Source organism: Sceloporus occidentalis, unplaced genomic scaffold (genome assembly GCF_023333645.1).
Source record: "Sceloporus occidentalis isolate IW3139 unplaced genomic scaffold, rSceOcc1.0.p SCAF_50, whole genome shotgun sequence".
Lineage (NCBI taxonomy): Eukaryota > Metazoa > Chordata > Lepidosauria > Squamata > Phrynosomatidae > Sceloporus > Sceloporus occidentalis.
Genome location: NW_028317030.1, coordinates 6,402,095 through 6,426,037, shown reverse-complemented (window position 1 = coordinate 6,426,037; position 23,943 = coordinate 6,402,095). Strand labels below are relative to the sequence as shown.

Genomic DNA, 23,943 nt, shown 5'->3' with positions numbered 1-23,943 from the left:
GGTCGCTGCCTAAAATATAACGTGCAATTTGATCATCGTGAAGAACAAAAACCTAAATATCTTTTGATTTATACATTTAAAATAACAAAGTATTTTGTATTTTATGTATATTTTGTTATTAAAAAAATAAATAAATAAAACAATTTTTGGGTATGTTTATCGTACTTTTTATTAAATCCGCAGCAGAATGACAGAAAGATAAGACAGCGAGACGAGGCGCGAGGGTCACGCTGTAACCTTCGGCAAGTGAGTGAGAGGAAATCCTCCTCCGGTGAAACGAGGCCCTTCCATTTTCTGGGCTTCCTGGTAAAGAACGTCCGAGTCCATGGCCGACTCCTTTGCCCTAAACAAGAAATGGGGACATTGTAATTAATTATATTGTCTCCAAGCGGTGGTGGGGGGGGGGACTACAGAGCGATAAATTCAAAAGGAAGAGAAGAGCAACTCGACAACCAAGCCCGACATTTCCATCATCTCTGTAAGATCTCTAACTCGTACCGCGGGACAGGGGAAGCGAAGTCACGGACTAAGGATCCCTGTGAGGTCCAAACTAGTTCACACGTCTACAGATTGTCTCAGCCCGCCACGCCTGTTCACCCAGAATGTATCCCTCTATTGACCCGCTTCAGACCCGTTCTGATATTGCCAGCCGGCTCGACGTACTCCGGGGCCAAGCAAGCATTCCTTTTTTTAAATGACTGTTCCTTTAAAAAGAACATTTAGAACGCGTCTAAACCCCAACATTCTCACTATTTAGAGAGTATTTGCTGAAGGACTAACTCGTTACGAGGCTTCACCAGGTTAAGGGCTATAGTTGCCATCTGGAGCCGATCGAAGGGTTGGAGACGGCGACCACCTGGCACTTAAACGGTAAAAATACTTGGAATCCAAAACAGGGCAGATCCGAAGACCGAAATGACTATTAGCGGGCAGAGGCGACGCTGCTTTCCTGATAAACGGCTTCATTTTGCGATTCCTGTTACCGGAATGTTCTCGGCTCCGAGAGCGCTCTCGTCTAGCTCTCTGCGTGTTCCGCAAGGACCATTAATCTCTGCTAATTACGCCTCGGAAGCTTATTGTAAGCAGATGTTATATTGCTTTATCTGCTAAAAATTTCACTGTTTAACCCCTTAATGACAAAGCCCGTACATGTACGGGCTCAAAATGCATTGTTTTCAATGGATTTAGGGACCGCCCATTGTCCTTAAGGGGTTAATCATTATTTCAGGTTTTAGTTAAACTCTCTGTTGCCGGCGGGACTGAAAGAACCGGACACGGTGCTGTTCGCGTGTCCAACGGCTCGCCGTGTTCCCGCAGATCCTCGTACGACACAAACCTCAAAGTTCATTAAAGGTCCTGTTCCACCTAAAGCCCTTTTGTAACGAAATGCGGAATTAGACGCCTTACTGTCCAATGCCCAAACTCTGAAATGATTCTTTGCTCATATATATATATATATATATATATATATATATATATATATATATATATATATATATATATACTAGATGTCTGTAACTAAAACGTGATGTCATAGAGGAAAGAGAATCGATCCGGGAGCGGGTACAGTGTATCGTGTGTATCGCGTGTAATGTGTGTGGTGCGTGACATACCTGGCCTGATGATGCTTTCGTTTCTGGGCCAGATATTTCTTTTTGATGTTCTGCAGCTCGCTGGCCAGCCTCTCGATCTCATATTTATATTCCTGGCTTTGGGTCTCGAACATGTTGAGTTCTGCCGACAGAACCTGCAATAACAGAACGAGTGAAACGTGACGAGGGTAATAACGGCGACAGTGATTGGACGTGACCTTCACATCTTGAGAACAGGACGTTAAGATAGCTGCTCCCATGGGACACACGCAAGGTGTCTTCCTAATACATTTATATCACTTAACTAACCGGTAAACACCATCTTTGGGATGAAATGTCCCATCAAACCACCTGCAGGTCACGATTTAGTAGATAAACCCTTTGCCACCAACGCTGCAGCCGGAAGATACAGCTTCGGGAGTTACCGAAGAGCTGCTCTTGTTCTGCTAATGAACGGTGGCAAGTAACACGGCTCACATCGATTTGCGTGCTCTCCCCGTTCATGTCCGCTGTGCTGCGTATTAATAACTGTTTTGGATTACACATCGTCCTGGGTAAGAACGCTTCCAGTTTATCAATGAACGTGGAGCAGATCTGTCCTGAGTTCTGGCCCAAAATGCTAATCTTTATTTTACTCCATAACTGCGCGGAAGATCTCACTGACAAAGCGAAGTCAGAACGAGGAAGAGACACGCAGAAGAAATAACCTCGGGGGTTAACCACCGGCTCTTGGACCTGACCTAGGCGTCCAGCCACAGCCGCCGAGCCGCACGTCTCTGTCCCGTCTCCTCCGCGGCCCCGACTCACCTTAAGTTGCTTGGTCTTTTCCCGTAGGGTCTGCTGGTATATCTGCAGCTGCTCGGCCGCCTCGGGACCCGGCTGACGGGCGAGGATGTGCTTCAGTTCCACGTAAAGCTTTTCCTTCTCCTGCAAAGCGAGAGGCACACGGATCAGGAGGCAGCAGAGAACACGGAACCGGGAAACAAAGAAACATCCCTCGCGCTTGTTTATTTCCCTGCTATTTTTTCTGTCGGAAATATTAAACTCTTGATATTTGGATTTCACGGTCGTTTTTAGGAACGCGCGTTCCGTTCACTGCGACGGCAACCGGCGGGTTCTAGGTATGTCAAGCAGAAATGCTTGAGTTCTCTAACATTTTACCGCTTGCTAAATGTCTGAAGCACCTTTAAGGTTTATTTTCGAAGCGATTTACTCTGGATATAACCTGCGCATTTGGAAAAGTTCATTAAATGCCAAGAAAAGGACAAAAAAAACAAAACGAGAAGGGATGGGTTGAGTTTACCGTCGGTGAAAGCGAACGAATGGATAAACAGAGGATTCCTCGGGCCGGCTGAAGTCTTAATAAGCCATCTTAAGGCGAAAATACGATTCTTCTTTGTAGCCGCTATACAGACCCATTAGGCTTATTTGCGAGACATCTCTATTTTGTTAAAAAAAAAATCTGTCGAATTATAGAATTTAAATATTGGGTGGGCAGACTTTGACGGTGATCGTGTTTTACTCCCCTGAATGGCTGCCAACGTTCTCAGTAATAAACCTCGTTGCTAAAAATACGGCGGGTGCTTAGCGATGTCCCCTTTCAGGGCAAATAATAAAAATATTTACTCTGCGTTCAATTAAAATGATGATATCAATAATTTTTTTTTTTTTTTATTAAAAATCACATTTTCAGCCTTATGACTCCATGTAATGGGCGCTGGCGCCGAAGTTAAACGCAGCATTAATCAGGACGGAATAAAATACGCTCGCGTGTTGTGTTAATAATTTTTTTTTAACGCATCGTATTTGTGGTTTTTAGGAAAATAAATGACTGGAGTCGCCCGAAGCTACTTAATATGTTACAAAAATGTAAACAAAAAATCGGATCGATGGATAAGTTGGACAGCCAATCGGGAGGGAGGCCAGCTGCATGATGGGAGATATAGTGATCGGTATACAGAATCCCACTACCCTGCCGAAAAGCAGGACAGAGGTAAAATCAGGACTGTCCTACGGACAGCTGGGAGACACGTGGTCTGGTGATGCGTGATCACGACCCATCGTTCAGCCTGATCATCCAACAAGGAAAAGAGGACCCGCTGTGCGCATGTGCAATGGGAGTGCTACAAGGTGCAAAACATCGGGCCATGGGGGAGGTGATGGGCTGCAGCTCTGGAGCTTCAGCTTCTGATAATACATAAGATATATATATAATTTTTTTGCTTTTTGAAGAACTTTAATATACATTCCTTGTTAATGGATCGTCTTTTGCGCTCAGTTTTCTTTAGGGGCTCAGCCCCTCCTGCAGCCTATTATGATCTCAACTCCTAGTTTAGTGAATAAGCCCCGCATGAATAATACGCAGAATAGCGTTAAACATAATGTTTCCGTAAATAATAATAGTAATATCAGCTCTCTGTGCAGGTTGTCAGCATCTGACGGGGAAGCGCTTGGCAGGTTCGCGGACTAACAGCAGATCCGACGCCACTAAATATCCCCGAAAACAAAAGGCCTTTATCTGGACGAGCGCAGAATGTTTCTAACGTAATAATAATGGCCGACATCTAGAGCAGCGATTCCCGCGGCCGCATCCATCCTCGTGCAGACAAAGAATAATACACACCGCTGGCAGTCGGAGGTTTTTTTTTTTTTAAAGGCCATGAGGCCGGTGCCAAGTTGTTTCATTCACAGCCTGCTGTGCGGAGCGTGAATAGGGACAGCGGCATACAATGCTACATGTTTAGACGGCGAGCCCCCGGCGTACGACGTCGCCCGGCCTCCGTGCCACTCAAACAAACACAAAAACGGGTTACAAAGAAGAAATGAGCCGTGCCTACGGCCCCCCGGACGGTAATTCGACAAACGGATTCAAGCTGTTTCTCTGTCTGCTGCTCCGGCGCATGTTCAGCTGATAACCACTCAATGCGCCACGGAGGGCTTTTCATTAAATTATTTTCATATAATATTGTTTGGCTTGAGTTTTGTACGGTTTGGTCCGGCGGGGATCTGCAGAACGATACAAAAGGTAACGAGGAACCATAGATACAGCCCGTGCCCGCCGGACACATCCCCTGCGTTGGGCAAAAGGGGCAAATGCACACCGGGGGGGGGTATTCGGAAGAAACTCCCATGCAAGGGGGGCGCCAGATTTTTAAAGGGACCTATCAGTGATCTCATGTAATAAAGTGCAGGTCATTTTTAAGCAACGGGTTTCAAAAGTACACAGAAACAACGTGTTTGTTGCAAAAAAATTATGATTATTAATATTATTATTGTTTTATATTATTATTTATTGTTTTATAGTCTTACTTGCCTTCTTATAGATTTTTTTTAAAAGGCATTTTTTTCTCCCCCAAAAAATCATTAATGTCAACGGACGCTCTGCTTACGCTATGCTGTTGTACAGATGGGTTACGATACACACAAAAAAAAGAATAAACGCTCTAATCTTGGGGGGGGGGGAGTAATTTTGATCGGAAATTGTTTCTGGAACTGATGAAGACGCGGGCATGCACTGCTCGGGGGGGGAATAATTCTCACAGTGAAATTAGAATGAAAATGCTGCGGAAAGAAGAATTCGGAATATTTAAAATAAAAGTCAAGACTATCGGTCCGGATTTAGAACGGGGCGAAAGACGCTTTTCAGTTCTCTGAGCGGCTTTTAGATGACCTGCTGGCTGTAAAACCGTCGATAAAGGCTAGGTTTTAACTCTTTAGGGACTCTGGCGGGTGATAGGAGGTTTTATTAAAGGGACCTGTTCATGTAGAATGTTCTAAAAATCAAAGCGGTCGCTCCTGACCAGGGGCAAGTTGGTTACAGCAGCAGAATGGTCTGGAAAGCCATGATTTATGGAGCGCTTTCTTCCTTCTGAGATGTCGAGGTCCTTCCATACGGAGCCACTTGGTCACCCGTTAAGCTCTATCGCCACCTGGTGCCGGGCTCAGGATTTACACCGCTGCGGATGCCATAAAGCTCAACTTCAAAAGGAACTGCTGAGACTCTGAGCAGCAATTACCCGGCAAGCGACGTATGGATCTGCCGCTCCTGCCTTTCAACTGTCTTTCTCGTTTAAACCTTTTATTTTAACCTTGTTTTTAACCCTGGAGACTTCACTGTAACCTGATTCTGTACCGGAAGCAGAGCACAAGCCACGATGCAATGAGTAACGTGGATCTATCAGGCCCTCTATAGCAATGGCACTTGCCGGGGGTATGAGAGCAGCAAAATAACCAGTATAAAACCACAGTAACTGGGGTAGTAGCCAGAATATAGCTACAGTAACCGGGGTAGCAGCCAGCATATAGCCACGGTAACTGGGGTAGTAGCTTGCATATAGCCATGGTAAATGGGGTAGTTACTGGCACACAGCTACTGTAACTGGGGCAGTAACCAGTATAAAGCCACAGTAACTGGGGCAGTAACCCAGTATAAAACCACAGTAACTGGGGAAGTAACCGGCATAAAGCCAGAGTAATGAGAATGGAACGCGAGAAATTGTTACCCGCAGGAGCAGCTCCTTCTCCACCAGTTGCTCCGTCTTGCTGATCAGGCGTTTTTGCAGCGTCTGGATCTTCTGGATCAGTTCGTAGGCGCTCGGGTCGCTGGCCTGCAAAGTAACATGCAACACGGTGGGTCAACGCAGCCCTCTGGAGCTGAATGGGTTAAACACTTAACTCAGTATTTGCTGAAACCCCCTTGTGTCTATTAATCAAAGTCAGTTATTTCCCTACAACCAATAAATCTAAAATAATAAACACGTTCCCCCTTACATTTTTAGTAATAAATACTCGGATGTATTTAGCGACGTGGGACCCTCATTCTCGTGGGTCCAGTAACACGAGGTCACGGCTACAGAGATATATTTTAGGAAGCCAGTGGATTATGCCGTCGCTCTGGGATTTTTTGCACTAGTGTTGCTAGGTTTAGCCGGGAGGCTCCGGGTAAAGCGTGGCTTCTCTGGGTCTCCGGGTCAGCAGGGAGGAACTCGTGGAGGTACGACATCCCCCACTCCTACCCCTCTGCAAATGAGCAACTTTCCTACGTGTGGGGGATTTAACGTTAGCGGACCACGCGCCGACATCAGTGGACCTCCAACTACGTCACCGGGACCGCCGTAACGCTGTCATCGCCTACCCGCCTTCTGAAAAGGGCAGTGGGAGCCCGGATGCTCTCCGGCACGCATAGCGCGAAGCTTCTTGTGTGGTTACCTCCAGCCTCCTCCACCTGTGGACATTCAGCGGCTTCTCCAGCTCCTCTTCCAGCGCTCGGCACCTGGTCCGCTCCTTCAACAACTCCCTCTGCGTGCGATACAACTCGCGCCTGCGTGATAAGCGAACCGTTTTCCTTTAGAAATAAACCAGAAGACCCGGCAGCAGCCCACATACCCAACCAATGCCACCTTAAACCATAGCAGGGGCCAATCCTTGGCTTTAAGGGGCCAATTTCAAACACAGGTGATCGATTTGCTACATGATAAATGTCTATCCCCCCACCCCATTGATCTGCAGACATACCAGGGATCTTCCTGAGCCCACCCTGATGTTCTCCAAATATTAACCCTTTAATATTCCATCACAAAGATTCCATCTAACAAAAGTCCTAAAGAAAACCAATATTCTCAAAATACCTAACGATGTATTTTCTTATTTAACGGACATACTCAGAGTTTACAGAATAATAAAGGGGGGCGCAATAAATGCGGCCATATAGTAAGTACAGTAGTCCTACAGACAGTTTGAAGGGGTACGATAGGTTACTATATGGGGTCCCTGCCCCAAAGAGCTTCCATTCTAAGTCAGGGATTCGGCTGTGATATAGCAGTGAGACCCTGGGACTGGGTTAAAGCCCGGAGACTCGGGAGCAAACCCTGACAGTCCCCAGGTACGATAATTATGTATAATTCAGGGTGGATGAGGCTAATGGGAGTTTCAGCCTCCTCTATTCTGTTTGTCAGATGTAGTGGTTCCATAAGACCCGCTATATCCCATGACATAGAAAGGCTTCAGCTTCTGCCTCAACCTGCAAACCCCCCGTACGGCGAACGCAGAGACAAAAATCTCAGGATGAAAGCTAGACGGCCTCCGCTGTTTAGTATGCAGATCAGTGTCAGCGTGTGTATCCGCACGGCTCGGCTCTGTGCCTGCAATGAACCAGCAACCGGAAAACAAAAATAACTAATATTACTGATAACGCGAGTGCAATTAATTTTATTATAAAGCACCGGGTCTCTGGGAGATTCCGAGGTCCCTGACACTTCCTGACTGCAGAGCCGGCATGCTAAGCGAATCCTGCCCCGTGCCCCTAACCCAGCGACCAAGCGGCAACACGACATTTAAACGTATCGAAAGCAGAATGCGGCTCCCACTCCTTAGCCGCGGTTGTAATGAGGCTGATGCCGCGACACAGGACAGAGGGCATGTATGCAGATCTTGGGAGCGGGTGTGTAATCCCTCGTTGGCGGTTGGCTGGCGGTATTAAGAGCCGAGTCTGATAAGTGAGGGGAGACGGCATAATGAGAGCCTGAGATGTGAATTTTAATTCCAAGGTGAGGCCGATTATCCAGCCGGGAAATAGTTGACTTTGCAAAGTCCAAGCGTCTCTTTGTTACCCAGATGAATGAGTGAAAATGACGAGCGCTAAGACGGCGACACACTGTTAAATGCACTAACATGTTAAGCAAATGAGCTTTTAACAGGACGGTCCAGCCACCGTATGTACCGTAATGCATATACCGTATTTGCTCGATTATAAGACGAGGTTTTTTTCAGAGCAAATGCTCTGAAAAATACCCCTCGTCTTCTAATCGGGGTCGTCTTCTAATCAGACCTCAAATAGAGTCTGATTAGGAGACTAAGATCCAGATCCCCCGCACCGCTGCAGGGGACCTGGATCCTCCTGTCTCACCCCCCCCCCCATCATACACACTTACCGGTGCTTCCTGCTGTATTGCCGGGGCAGCGGGTTGACGTCTACGCGATCCGCGTAGACAACGTCCGCTGCAGCCGGAAGGAGGTGTGGCTAGCAGCGGGGGTTGTCTGCGTCCGTCGCGTAGACCTTCCCCGACTGTCAGAGATCTCTGATCTCTGACAGCCGGGGAAAGTATACGCGACGGACGCATACAAACCCCCGCTGCCAACTCCACCTCCTTCCGGCTGCAGCAGAAGGCGACGTCAACCCGCTGCCCCGGCTGGAAGCACCGGTAAGAGAGGGCTGAGAGGGGAGAGAGGAGAGAGGAGAGAGGAGAGAGGAGAGGAGAGGGGAGGGGAGAGGAGAGGGGAGGGGAGGGGAGGGGGGGGAGAGAGTGTGTGTGTGTGTGTTAGTTAAATGGGGGCATAGGGCATTTCTGGAGTGGCGTTAAGGGGGCATTTAATAGAGCACTCTGCCTCCTGAAATGCCTTATACCTCCCTATATGCCACTCTGCCCCATAATATGCCTTTTAACCCCCTAAATGCCAGAGTGGCATATAGGGGTATAAGGCATTTCTGGAGGCAGAGTGCTCTATACAATGCCTTTTAACTCCCTTAATGCCACTCTGCCTCCTGAAATGCCTTATACCTCCCTATATGCCACTCTGCCCCATAATATGCATTTTAACCCCCTAAATGCCAGAATGGGATATAGGGGTATAAGGCATTTCTGGAGGCAGAGTGGCATATAGGGGGTCAAAAGGCATACCATGGGGCACAGTGGCATATAGAGGGTTAAAAGGCATATCATGGGCCACAGTGCCATATTGGTGTGGCAAGCCTGGGGGCAGATGTGCGTAACTGGGGGACAGGCTGGAAAATACAAGAAATAAAAACAAAAAAAATATTTTTCTCAATCACAGCTTTTATTAAAAAAAATAGTTTACATGAATTAACATTTACTGGTAAAACTTTTTTCCTTTAGGGTCGTCTTATATTCAGGCTTTTTCTTTTTTCCTAAGTTAATATTCAGATTTTGGGGGGTCGTCTTATAATCAGGGTCGTCTTATAATCGAGCAAATACGGTAATAGCTGCGAGGGTCTCCTTAAATGTCTGTGTTGTCTGTTTTGCAAATGCTTGGGGGGGGGGTCTGTAGAATTTACCCCTTTCCCCACCCTGTAGCTAAATATCATGTAAGAGTTATATTCGGCACTTTCCTACCACCCAATATGCCGTGGCAACAAATGTCAGACCATGGAAGGCAGCTGCAGCAACAAGACTGCAGTTTCAGCGTGGGATAAGAGCTTTACTTTTATTTGGGGGGGGGGGACTGTATGTTGAAGTACTCACAGAGGCTTAGGTTACTTCCATTCTCCTATAGTAAGGGTGTTAGGGACACTGTCCCTTTAAGAAGGTTTATCAGTTTCTATGGCAACAACCTATCAGTGCCTGCTTTTGAGCCACATGATGAAGCCCTGAAAAAACTTTGAATGAATCATAATTTATTATATTAATGGAATATTTCTGGGAAGGATTTAGGAAATTAAATAGTGTTCTTTAGTTTATACATAATTGTAAAAAAAAAAAAAGATTTTCATTTAGGGACCTAAATAACCCTACGATTCTACACAATATATTTTTCTATTTCTCTGAATACTTGGGCTACATGGATATTATTTTATTGTTTGTTTCTACACGTGTGACCAGCATATGTGCAGAAATCTGAAAGTTATGATATATGTAATAACGATGATGATAATAATAAATAATATATAATAATATAACAATAATAATAACAATAATCATAATATAAATCTGATTTGCTGCTTCCTGAAAGGCAGTAAACATTTTATTTTTCTTACCGTAAATCTTCCACATTAGACAGATTTTTGTTGAGGATCCCCTTCTGCCGCCTCAGTTTCTTGATCTCCAGTTTCAGAACCCGGATGTCCTCCAGCCTCTCCGTGTACTGAACTTCCCCCTTGTTTAGGACGGATTGCTGGATCTTGATCTTCTCGTACAGTAAGGCCAGTTCATCGTTTCTCCGGACCAGCTGCGTTCCCAGGATATCCCTCTCGCTAATAACCTGTCCGGGCGAAGAAGAGTTAAATTGTTTAAAAACAGACAATTTCATTTGGAAAACAAAACACGGCAAATTATTCCCAATTTATTTAGAAAGGAGCCAAGAAACTGATTAAAAATAATGTGAGTTCTGCCACATTTTGCCACAAAATTCCCAATTCTCTGATTTTTAAACTGAATGCTACTTTCAGCGTTTTGGTAATGTAAGGAAGTTTTACTTTTCTGAAAGGGTGGTAGATAAGTGGAACAGCCTCCCAGCAGACGTGGTAGAGGGTAATACAGTGAGGGTATTAAACATGCATGGGATAGACATACGGCTCCTGAATCTAAGACAAGACCAACGACTGATTAAAAGATAGAGCTGGATGGTTTTCATCTGCCATTAAATTCCAAGTTTCTAGATTGTAAGCTCTTTTTAGCATTGTACAGCGCTGCAGAATATGATGGCGCTATATAAATCAATAAATATAAAAAAATTGGGGGTAACACAAAATGCAGGGATGTGTTTAAAAGAGATTTTGGTATTAACGGCATTAACCCTGCAAATGCCACAAAGGAGAGCAATTAACTGGCATGCAGTATATTGAGAGGGCCACGGTCATCAGACGCTGCCTAGGATGGAAACGCAGGGCCACGCTCCTGTCTTATAGATCTCTGAGCGCGCATGGTCCCGCTGGGTTACCGAAACCTGAGAGAAATGATAGCCATGCCTGGTCTAGCTCTTTCTTTTGTCTCAGCCGCTCCGCGTCGGCTTCGGAGATTATCTTCAGCAGCTTCCTCTCTTCCGCTTCCTGATTTTCAATGAATTGCTTGGTCTCAATACTCTGCTGTGTCATCTTCTGCAGCTCAGCCTGGAGGGGGGAAGCACAGTAAGAACCCACCTGATAACCAGCCGGAAGGTGTAATGGAAACCCCCACGATACGTATATTTATAAAAATAATTATTAAAGTATTCTGGAAGATATTGTCCTGTATAAAAAAGGGGCATTGACCCGTATGAGGATAATAGAACTTTACCTCTGTATAAGTCAAAGGTAAGACGCCTGTTCCTAAGAAAGTACATTATGGAGCTTGAAAAAGCGCAGAAGGACGGGATTAGTTATACGGCCGGAGAGTATATAATATATAATATGAGGAATATACAGGGATATAACGGGTTATAAGGACGGGATTAGTTATACGGCCGGAGAGTATATAATATATATTATGAGGAATATACAGGATATAACGGGTTATAAGGACGGGATTAGTTATACGGGGGAGAGTATATAATATATAATATGAGGAATATACAGGGATATAACGGGTTATAAAGACGGGATTAGTTATACGGCCGGAGAGTATATAATATATAATATGAGGAATATACAGGGATATAACGGGTTATAAGGACGGGATTAGTTATACGGCCGGAGAGTATATAATATATAATATGAGGGATATACAGGATATAACGGGTTATAAGGACGGGATTAGTTATACGGCCGGAGAGTATAAAATATATAATATGAGGAATATACAAGGATATAACGGGTTATAAGGACGGGATTAGTTATACGGCCGGAGAGTACATAATATATAATATGAGGAATATACAGGATATAACGGGTTATAAGGACGGGATTAGTTATACGGCCGGAGAGTATATAATATATAATATGAGGAATATACAGGATATAACGGGTTATAAGGACGGGATTAGTTATACGGCCGGAGAGTATATAATATATAATATGAGGAATATACAGGGATATAACGGGTTATAAGGATGGGATTAGTTATACGGCCGGAGAGTATATAATATATAATATGAGGAATATACAGAGATATACCGGGTTATATGGAGGGGTAACGGCAGGACTGAAAAATACTATAGACGTCGGCAAAAAGGCTTCCATGCATTCAGGAAAAGCTACTAGCCCACCCGCAGCTAAACGTACACAACAAAGTTATTCTGATTTATACTAGGTTCCCTTTTAACCATTAAAACTCCTGGCAGGCTTTAAAGAGTTAAATAACATAGTATATAGGATCATAGCTTACAGCTTCTAAACACAAGACGCACGGACACGGAAGTTTAAGTATCAGCCGCTGCTCCGACGGCTAGAAACCCCGGCTACGTTTATAATGTAATCCAATGTATAACGCCGTGCCCCAGAAGATAAATATTCCGCAGCTCGGTTACTTTGGTGCCGAAGGCTTATCACCTCCCGGTCACCGGCTCTGACATACCGCGCTCAGCAACATAATAATGAGGGCGATGGGCTGCGCTGCCCAGGGCCTGATACTAATACGCTGGTGAGTTTTGGACACATTCCCTGATGAATAATTGAGCAGCTAAAGAACTCGCGTCAGACTGATAGCCGGAGATCTCTAGGCCGGTAGACAAAATGAGAAGCTTGTAGGAGAATGAAGTCCCACGCTGGAAATTAGATTCTCGCTGCACATGACGAGCGGGGGACGTGAAGGGAGATGTGTTTAAGCCGTCAATAGCTTCTTTCTCCTGTGGGTCGTTTGGCGATCTGTCATAAATGCAATCTATCTCTAACAAGTAAAAAATGGTGAAGGCAAGAGCGAGGAATGGTTTACAATCTGGTGAGGAACGCGTGGGGGCCGTGGCACATGTCTTGTGCTCTGTGGTAGAGTGCGACTACATCCCCAACGTACCTTTAGGGATTCCTTCTCTTTCTCGATGCGCTGGTAGTCAAGGTGCACCTTCACCAGAGCGGCTTCTTTGGATGTGATCTCCTCCTTCAACTGGTCCACCTGGTGGTTCATGATTTTAAGCTTCCTTTTCATTTCTGTTATTTCATCCTATCAGGGGAAAAAAAACAAAACACAAAAGTCAACATGAAAACAATAGCGATCGGGTTCTTCTTGCCAATGAACCCAGAAGAACTACAAGGGACATCAGTGGTAGAGATGCAACTGGGCTCCAATGATATCATGACCTACGCCATCATTGGAAGGATGAGTTCCACGTCACTCAGGTCCTCAGATGTCAATAGATAATAGAGACACCAGAGCAGGGAGCGGTGGCACCAGCGTAGACACCTGTCCATTCTTTGGTCCGCTACTTTGAGAATCCACGATAATAAAGACGTGACGACCAAGAGGGATTGAATCTTTACCTGAGCTTCTATGAGGTTCTTGCTGTACAGGTTTCTGTCGGATCTCACAGCCTCGTACAGATTCTGCTGTTGCTTCAGTTTGGTCTCGGCCTCGGCAATCTTCTTCTTGTAGTCGAAGATCTGCATCTCTCGCACTTTAATGTCTTCCATGTGCTGAAGGACCTGCAATGAGGAGTTGTAAATAGTCACAGATCCGTAATACTGGCTCCATAAACTATCGCCCGGTTCTACCGCTGGATGGGGTCCCAACCATTGGATCGTATCACTGCGTCCCACCGCCAACAAGGCCCTATCTTATTCATTGGTTCTAACAAGGCGCTGCTCTCTCTAAACAAAGAAACTTTTGCAGATCTGTCATTATAATTTTCCATATAAAGAAAAAAAGAAACATTTAAGAAGCCTTTTTGATCTAAATCATGACAATTAAGTGTTCCAGGCTAACATAACGAACGGGGAACATTTTACATGATAAAACCAACATTTTTGGAACGCTTTGGGCATCCAGCAGTAGGAGGAACGTTGTTTCTGACGGAGAAGTGATCATTTCAGAAGAGTAAGTAGAACAGCATCTCTAAAACCTGCGGAGTGGTATATCTGTCCCATATACTAAACTGCCAACAGGCTTAAAGTCTGTTTTCTATGATTTTGCCGGATGTTCTCCAGCTTCTCTTCCGCGGACCCTTTGTTTGTGGCCGTCACGCAGGACTCGGAGGCTGTGTGGTCCGGGCACGGCGTGGCAGACCGGTACCCACCTTCTGGGTGAGGTCACTGGCCTCGTTGATGTAACGGTCCCTTTCTTTCTCCAGTTGGTAAATGATCTTCCGTTGTTTCTGCGCCTCCTCTTTGTAGTTATGGATTTCTTCTTCCAGGTTTTTCTTTGACTGCTCGTGGAGCTTAACGAGGTTCACCTGCTTGTCGGTCGCGCCGGTCGCTTTCAGGAGGTTCTGTAACGTATTCAAGCATGCAAGGAAAAAGTATATATCAGAGGAGCGTTAGGACAAGACATCTCGGTCTAAAACAAGAGGGCCGGGGGCTTGGATACAATGCAAGAACCCCCAAGGATCAAATAAGGTTTTTAAGGCGGACAAATAGCAGAAAACCCCTAAAACACTGGGGTCACATGAAGGGGCAGATACAAGTTAGGAGTCGCTGGGGAGAAAAAAGGCTGAGATTAAGGAGACAGAGAACATAGGAGCCAAGAAAAAGAGCACTTGGCTGACGGTTGACCTTTTCTCTCGTCCAGATGCATTTTGCTGTCACGAAGACGAGCGCTTGGCTCTTTAATCTATCCTCGTTATGCCGTCTCTCTGACAGTCGGCGTCTCTATTAATGTTTTTCCGACCCCGGGTGGCAGATCCAGAGCCTTCCCTATTATGTCGCCCGTCAAACAGGACGCGCGCGGCTTGTTCTCGGGCCCGAGAAGCCCCCGTAACAGGCTCTTCGCCCCAATGTGTCTGCCTATAATGATGGCAGGTGCGAAAGCCCCCCCGCTATACCTGTCAGCGAGGTCAGCGAGCAATTTACCATCTGTATAAAACGCCATTACCCCGACTACAGCCGAAATGATCGCGGCAAAGCTATCCGTTACCATCCGAGCATCCAATGCGTCGCCAGGAGGCAGCTGGCTGGAGATCGGACTTTTTGCATGAAAATGGGTTTTAGCACAAAAAAAATACCACATTTTTAAGATACTGGCTAAAATGCCTTAGTACATATAATTATTATTAATAATATATATATATATATATATATTAATGTACACTCTCTGTTATGGATTATGCCAGTTCTGAAATTCCTGGGTGAAATATTTAGCAAGTGAAACATCTCCTGGTAGTAGTTGATATGCAGAACAGCCATCCAGAAAAGGTGATAGAGGTTAACATAGTGTCAACGGGCAAAAAACTTTTTAATGGAGTCACAAGCCCAAATTATATGTAAAAGAGGGTGGAAATGTGATCTGGTGCCGAGTTATGTTATAGCACTTTGGCTACACGCTGCGTTACATATCCAGCCATCGCTGTCACTCGCTCCATCAGGCGGCCGCCGGCCTTAAAGTGCCAGGGCTTCCTCGTCATCACCCGTCCAGCCCGGTCTCCTGTGCGCTCGTTTTAGTCATTTAGTAATTATAACACTTTTTTCCCCTAACCGGTGCAAGACCCACAGGGGAGATTAGTGAAAAATGCAGATAATTTGTGGGAAGCCTCTTCCCGGACTCCCCGCGTTGTTTTAGAGGACGGCGCGTGAGCCTCTAGCGCTACGGATTGTTTCCAGCAGCGCAGGTCCCTCTGTAACGCTATTATCACAAATACGTCAGGACGAGGGGCGTTTTAAAATGTGATGCAGTATTAAGGAGGAAGCTTTCATGAACAGGGAGAGTATTCATATTATCAATTCAAAAGGAAAACTGTTTAAACTAGAAGCTTATATTTAGCCAGGAAGTTTTAATTTACCGAGAGGGTTGTAGATAAGTGGAACAGTCTCCCGGCAGAAGTGGTAGAGGTTAATACAGCAAGGGAGTTTAAACATGCATGGGATAGACATACGGCTCCTGAATCAAAGACAAGACCAACGACTGATTAAGGTTTGAGTCTTTATAGCAGGAGAAACGGGTGACTAGACGGGGGCCGAATGGGGCCGATCTGATGTCAAACTGAATGTTTCTACCAGTACAAGCTTCCACAAGCTCCGTTGGCAGGGGAATGCCAGAAGGAGCCCTGAGGATCGCAGCCTGTCACGGCTAATACAAACGTTAACAGCAAGTTATTCTGTTTTCTGAGTTACCCTCGCCTCCCCGGTGCTGCCGCCGGCAGGAAAGATCTCCCCAATTACATCGAACTGCCCTTCCTAATTTCAGCCTCCGAGTTTCTTACTCCGTTTATCACAGAGGTTGGCGATTTCAATTCACAATGTATATTACAGCAGTTATCATTTCCCCCACTTTAATCTGACATCTAGACATCTTCTGTCTGAGTTACAGAATGAGTCAGGTTTCCATGGAGACCGTCGAGTGAATGAACGCCGTCTCACCTTGTTCAGTAAGTCTCTCTCCCGTACCAGATCGTCCATCGCCTTCTTATCGAGTTCTGCTTGCTTCTTTGCCATCTCCATCTCTGAAGCGATAGAAACGCACCGTACGCGGCAGATTAAAAACCCCCGATCCCAGAAAAATGATTTTAACCCTTCGATGTCACCTTCTGGATTAATCTTTGGCGGTATGATCACAGACATGAGATCACTGATCTAGTGCTGCTGCTGAATCCAGTCTTCTGGCAATGCTGGGGTTAAAACATTGCAGCAAAGAATGCATATGCTGTTTAACTCCTTCAATGTTGAAAATAATCAGCAATGCATTTCTTAGCAAAAGGGGTTAAGGACCGGTCAGGACCCCGAGCCAGCTGCGAGATCTGCCCCGCTCGTTAACCCCGTACCTTTCTCTAATCCAGCGATTTGGTTCTTCAGCGTTTCGCGCTGCTGTTCCACTTCCGTCTTTTGTTCTTCCATCTGCCGATACTTTCTCTGGATGGCCTCTCTGGCCTTTGTCAGTTTGGATATCTCCTGGCGCATCTGATTCACCTCGTCCTCCTTCGCCTGGGCAAATAAAAAAGTAATGCGTGAAGTTCGTTGCTTATGATCCGTCCTCATAAGTAAATAGGGTATTTCCAAAATTTGGGGCATTTATGCTAATCACGGATTTATTGCTCTGAGCGAAGAATATTAAAAAGTCACAATAAACTTTGGTAAAAAGATTTCTCTTTAGTGTCTGAAAAAATACATTTCTCCCAAAATAATCTGCCTAAAACCATGATCAATTTGATGAGAAAAAAGGGGTCTATTCAATAAACGGTGCGTTGACAGGAGAGTTGTGTTTCAGCTTCTATACATTATGAAGGCCTGTCCATGTGAGCTTCTGCTGCAGGAACAGCTTGGCCGGCCCTGCATAATGTATAGTTAAATCAGTAAGATATGTCCAAAGTCTCCCGTTGGAATATGCATCGTACAGGGTCACTTTAGCCCTTCATGCTGGAAGAACCTTCTGGTGTCGGCCCTTCATAATGAATGGTCAAACCACAACTCTCCTGCCAGCTCTCCCTTTAGTGAATAGACTCCGATGATTTGTATGTCTGAGCTATTGCAATAAATCGCCGTCTAGTCTTTGATGAATCGGGTAGATGAAGGTGCGGAGAAATACCGCATATAGTATATAGTATATATAAATATAGAGCACGGACTCCCTCTAGTGCCATATGAAGCTATATCGCCGGCTATGTTTATGGTGCTTCTTACTTTTGGGGTTTATTCACTAAACTGCGAGTTTGGAGGTGAGCTTAAGCTAGAGAAAACATTTTGTCTATCTGAAAAGGGCAAATCTTTTACCATAACCGAGTTAATTAATGAAAATGACATAAATCTGGTGCTTTTGGATTTTTCGATGAGTGTAGCTGTTTTCTAGATACTTTCAAAGAAAAGGTCTGGTTTACCCCGGAAGCTGAGAAAAACGTGGCAAAAGTAGTGTATCACTGCTCTGTTTTGTATCATCTCCTTGTCCCACCATTACAGGGACCAATCAGCTTTATGGAGGATGAACAGCAACTTAACAATAGGGGGGGAATAATAGTGGAGCTCCCGAGAACAGGTAGTCAACATGGCTGCTCTCATGGTTCACACGTGACATGGGTTTATAATACACATATGTTGCTTATTTTAATCGGTAGATCTCATGATAAGGGTATATTTAGTGTCCCACATTTTCCGCTGCTCTAACATAAAGCCACCCATGCCCGAGGAAGCAGAACGAATCGGAGCTTGGCACCCCAGCCCAGACTGGCCATCTGGCAGATCAGGCTGGCGGGTCACTGGCTCTGTAGTGTGTGGCCACCCGCTGGATACGCCTCCTGGTCTCACGCTACGCGAGGACAAAAACCTAGCGTGTCGGCCATGCATATCAAGACGTCGGACGCATTACATCATCAGGCAGCCGCTGGCCTTAAAGTGCCAGCCCTGTTTATACCTCTCATTATGGAAGTGGAGGTCAGCAGGGTCGGCAGATCGCACACTGTATGGGAACGCGGCAGCAGAAACTTTACCTTGATCTCCAGGACTTTCTGCTGGTTCTCCTGAGTGATCTGCTCATTGAAGATGTTGTGTTGTTCGTTCTCCTGCTGGAGCTTTGCGTTCCTCACCTGGAACTGTTCCAGCTCTTTGGAGACTCTTTCGTTGAGGATCTTTATTATATTATCAAAAAGACACAAGGAGACAAAAAAAAATTCTTAAGTAAGTAAGCAGCTGACGTCTGGAAAAAAACTTTCACGTAACGGCCAATCTATTAGGAGACAGGGCTTCAACGATCAAAAAGCAAGCAGATTCTGGGTGAAATTAAAGTCCATTTAACCTAAAAATGTAAAGTTTGAGCTTCGGAGCAGCTGGCGGATAAATATTTAATGTGCGTTCTGCGAAGCCGGGCTTGCATGTCACTGCAATCATCGCAAACGAGGGTTTTACCAGCTGCGGGGAAGAAAGACGTTCCCTCTCCGAACATCTAGAAACAGTTTAACTGCAATTAGTGACACGTTGGCAATGATTAGTACCATAACGTTTATTTGTCCCATTAACCCACTCCAAACCTGAGATCCGCTACCACGCTGCGAGAAGACGAGCGGCGCTGAACGATATTGGCGGACTATGTCCAGATCGCAGCCATGTTGCCTTTTTCTTAAGTTCTCATAGATCTTGAGGGCAGCTGCGCTGAGCGGCCGGGGGGTGGTCACTGCGACCGAGTCACCCGGGATTCCCTACCTTGTGTTCTTTGAGCTGCTGTTCCAGCTTCTGAAGTTCATCCTTGTTCTTGAGCAACGACTGCTGGAGCGTTTTCACTTCCGTCTGCTTGCTCTCCAGCTCGTTTTGGGTTTGTTTTAAATCCTTTTCCAGCTTCTCCTTTTTACGCGAATCGCGAGACGCTTCGTTTTGCCGCATCTGGATTTCTTGCTGGAGCTGAAGGCAGATGGAAGAAAAATGTTAAAAAAACACATTATGAACGACATTATAACCTTACAAAAATGAGCTTCTGTAGATCAATGAGAGTTCAGCTTCAATCCCACGTAGCGGAACGGACATGCGCTTCAGCACAAGTGTGGGCATTAGTTCATGTTAATAAACGTGAGTTCATTATCCAGAGGAGACTGAAGCCTCCTGTAGAATAAGGAATAATAAACGGATGTCCATGCAGAACGGAGTCCAACATGTAATAAATATGTGCTTGAGGTCTACGTCACATGAAGAATAAGTTGCATGTTATATGTGTTTTATAAGGTAAAGAAGACGTCATAAGGGTGAAAGAGCCCTGTCTGGTTAGGAAGGGGATCCACAACGTGTCCCCAATGTGTGAAAGCCATAGAAACCTCTGCTATGTTCTGCTCCGTGTCCTCCTTGGCCTTCTCGGCTTCCTGCTGTTGGTTGATGGCGGCCATCAGGCTCTCGCGGAGTTTCACCACCTCTGCCAGCAGCTGGTCACGTTCCTTTGTCAGATCCTCCTTGAAGCTCAGTAACTCGTTGTAACTAAAAGAGAGAGAGAAAGAGAGAAGACTCCTTCAACCCAACACTAATTCATTAATCAGCTCCATAAGATCTGTGGCAGAAGCTGTCACAAACTCCATCATCTGCTCATTTCTGTGTCCTGAATTCTAACCTTAAAAAAAGCTGCTTGGACCAGTCAGCATCCGTGGAATCATCACTTCTCCGGGCCGCAGGGGTTTAAATCTCCTGGGAGTGGCATTTAAGCGTGATCCCTCCCTGCCCTATTCCCCTCCGACCCCCATTCAAATGTGTTTAGGACTACCCCTGCTCACATATGTGGCTAACCCCACACCATGTATGATGCCAGCCCCCAAAACTCACAATGCCACTCAACAGGAAGGAGTAATTATATATACATATATAGTTCACACTACCAATCAAAAGTTTGGGGCCACTCTGGGGCCAGCTGTTCTCAAGGAAAACAAGGAAACTTCTGGCTGCAACATAATTACAAAAGGTTTTTCTAACTATCAATTAGCCAATTACCGAACACACTGTGCAATTGGAACACAGGAGTGATGGGAGTGATAAAGGGCCATTGGAACAGAGGAGTGATCTGAGTGATAAAGGGCCATTGGAACACAGGAGTGATGGGAGTGATAAAAGGCTATTGGAACACAGGAGTGATGGGAGTGATAAAGGGCCATTGGAACACAGGAGTGATGGGAGTGATAAAGGGCTGTTGGAACACAGGAGTGATGGGAGTGATAAAGGGTGTCTGTACGCCTATAAAGTGATCCTATTAAAAATCAGCTGTTTCCAGCTACAATAGTCATTTAGAACATTAACCCCGTCTGCGCTGGATTTCTGATCTTTTTTTTACGTTGTGGACAAATTTGCTTTTCTTTCAAAAACAAGGACATTTCTAAGTGACCTCAAACTTTTGAACGTATATATATATATATAATCAGTAAGGATCATAACATAAAGGTGGATATTAAACGGTCAAATGTAGGATTCGGGGAAAGAAAGGAAGGAATAAAAATTGCTCTATACCTGTGCTCTTGGCCGGTTGATAATCCAGAGCCCTGCTCGACCAGTTTGGACAAGTTACTGATTTCTTCTTTCAGCGAATGAATGGTGTCTTTTGCATGCTGCTCTTTTTCATACGCGGCGTCCACCATTTTCCAAGCCTTTTCGATCTCCTAATTAAGGGGACAACCCAGAAAAGAATCAGATCCCAAAACTAATCTATAATGCATCAACCAAGATAGATATCTCCAACTAATAGAATGTCTCTCTGACTCAAGTCTATGAAACAAGGGACTTTAGTGATGTCCTAAGAGTCAGCTCAGTGTGGGGTTTGAGTATCATTAACGTTAACCTCCAATATTGTTTATAAAGGACTTATTCCTCCCCTTTCATATACTTGAATTGTGTCACCATACCTGGGAATTGTCTGGGTTTGAGTTGGGGGCTCCAGGCGAAGCCCTGTTCATCAGAGTCTCCGGGAAGCTTTTTCTTTCTTCAGGCCATGCCTAATACCCACTCACTTTCCTCCCACTCCTCACAGGCTGCCTAGGGCTACCCCTGAGTGTGACTAGGATCTAGCACATGGGTAAGTCACACAGGGCACCTTCACTAATTTTGCCCAACGGCTCACAAGCATGGCTTCCCTTTGGGTCTTCGTTCCTACCTTTTTGAGTGATGCGATGGTCGCTTGGTCCTCCTGGGATAATTTAAGGGCCGTGGCCACTTTGGCAGAATTAGCCACAATCTCCGCATTCAGTTCCCTGCATTTTGTCATCAAACGTTTTTCATTTTCCGAAGACTTTTTCAGGACCGAGTGGAGCTTCTCGTACTCTATCCGGAACTTCTCCAGACTTTTATCCCCGGTCAGTTCGTTGAGAACCTCCTGGAAGTCCTTCTCCAGAGTGTCAAAGGCATTTTCCTCACTAATATTTTTATCTGCTTTTTCCTTTGAAAATACAAAAAACACGGAGTGAACATGCAACAGATAGCACCTGGAAAAGGGGATTAACACGCAAGAAACCCCAATTTAAAGGGACCCTCCAGCCATCACAAGCGCTTTGATGCATATGCCCCCCCCCCCCCCCCCCCCGGTATACTGCATGCAAGAGATGTGTAACGACCGCCAGTCAGCTGTCAGCTCCGGCGCTGGTTTCAATGGGAGCTCTTTTAGCCTCTGCAGCTTCTAAGCCAGTTAAGTCATTTTTATTCTCTCTCTCATATATATATATATACCCCATCGTTACAATACACGAGACACCCACATCTCAGTATCCCATTTTATAATACATGACACCCCAGATCTTACTCTCCCATCATTATAATACATGAGACACCCCACATCTCACTGCCCCATCATTATAATACACGAGACACCCCACATCTCACTGCCCCATCATTATAATACACGAGACACCCCCACACCTCACTGCCCCATCATTATAATACACGAGACACCCCACATCTCACTGCCCCATCATTATAATACACGAGACACCCCCACACCTCACTGCCCCATCATTATAATACACGAGACACCCCACATCTCACTCTCCCATCATTATAATACATGAGACACCCCACATCTCACTGCCCCATCATTATAATACACGAGACACCCCACATCTCACTCTCCCATCATTATAATACACGAGACACCCCCACATCTCACTACCCCATCATTATAATACACGAGACACCCCACATCTCACTACCCCATCATTATAATACACGAGACACCCCACATCTCATTACCCCATCATTATAATACATGACACCTCACATCTCACTACCCCATCATTATAATACACGAGACACCCCACATCTCATTACCCCATCATTATAATACACCAGACACCCCCACATCTCACTCTCCCATCATTATAATACACGAGACACCCCACATCTCACTCTCCCATCATTATAATACATGAGACACCCCACATCTCACTCTCCCATCATTATAATACACGAGACACCCCACATCTCACTACCCCATCATTATAATACACGAGACACCCCACATCTCATTACCCCATCATTATAATACACGAGACACCCCCACACCTCACTGCCCCATCATTATAATACACGAGACACCCCACATCTCACTCTCCCATCATTATAATACACGAGACACCCCCACACCTCACTGCCCCATCATTATAATACACGAGACACCCCACATCTCACTCTCCCATCATTATAATACACGAGACACCCCCACATCTCACTACCCCATCATTATAATACAGAAGACACCCCACATCTCATTACCCCATCATTATAATACACGAGACACCCCACATCATTATAATACACGAGACACCCCACATCTCACTACCCCATCATTATAATACAGAAGACACCCCACATCTCATTACCCCATCATTATAATACACGAGACACCCCACATCTCACTACCCCATCATTATAATACATGACACCTCACATCTCATTAACCTCCTCATAATATAAAGGGGTACTCCATACTTTTTATTGCTTCCCTAACAGTAATATGGGGGGCCCCCACATCGTCTTGCCCCAAATATTATGATGGATCTCCCACGCAGTATATATGCGGATATACACCCCCCCCCCCCCCCCCCGAGATGCACCGTGGGGCCCCCTACCCACTAGATAAAAAATCTGGGTGTCCTGCAGAGTGGCTCCCGGGCTCACCTCAAGCAT

The 23,943-nt window shown here is 45.4% G+C and overlaps 1 protein-coding gene across 1 annotated transcript; it reads right to left on the bottom strand.

The window, feature by feature from the left end:
• Window positions 1-225: 225 nt before the first annotated feature.
• On the bottom strand, window positions 226-23,943 carry LOC149288789 (cilia- and flagella-associated protein 58-like). The gene is made up of 18 exons (XM_089491468.1): window positions 23,935-23,943; window positions 21,920-22,201; window positions 21,280-21,428; window positions 20,109-20,265; window positions 19,507-19,701; window positions 18,798-18,935; window positions 17,142-17,301; window positions 16,741-16,823; window positions 14,466-14,657; window positions 13,714-13,875; window positions 13,250-13,396; window positions 11,293-11,433; window positions 10,363-10,586; window positions 6,801-6,912; window positions 6,095-6,199; window positions 2,400-2,519; window positions 1,614-1,747; window positions 226-343 (listed from the first exon to the last, which is right to left on the bottom strand). Exons 1-18 carry the CDS (start codon window positions 23,941-23,943, stop codon window positions 226-228), a joined length of 2,628 nt encoding a protein of 875 aa, XP_089347594.1.

Bases quoted from the DNA above. Each gene is read 5' to 3' on its own strand.
- LOC149288789 (XM_089491468.1), bottom strand. The intron at 20,266-21,279 runs GTATAGAGCAAT...TCTCTCTTTTAG, and splicing joins TCAACCGGCCAAGAGCACAG to TTACAACGAGTTACTGAGCT. The intron at 18,936-19,506 runs GTAGGGAATCCC...AATATAATAAAG, and splicing joins AGCAGCTCAAAGAACACAAG to ATCCTCAACGAAAGAGTCTC.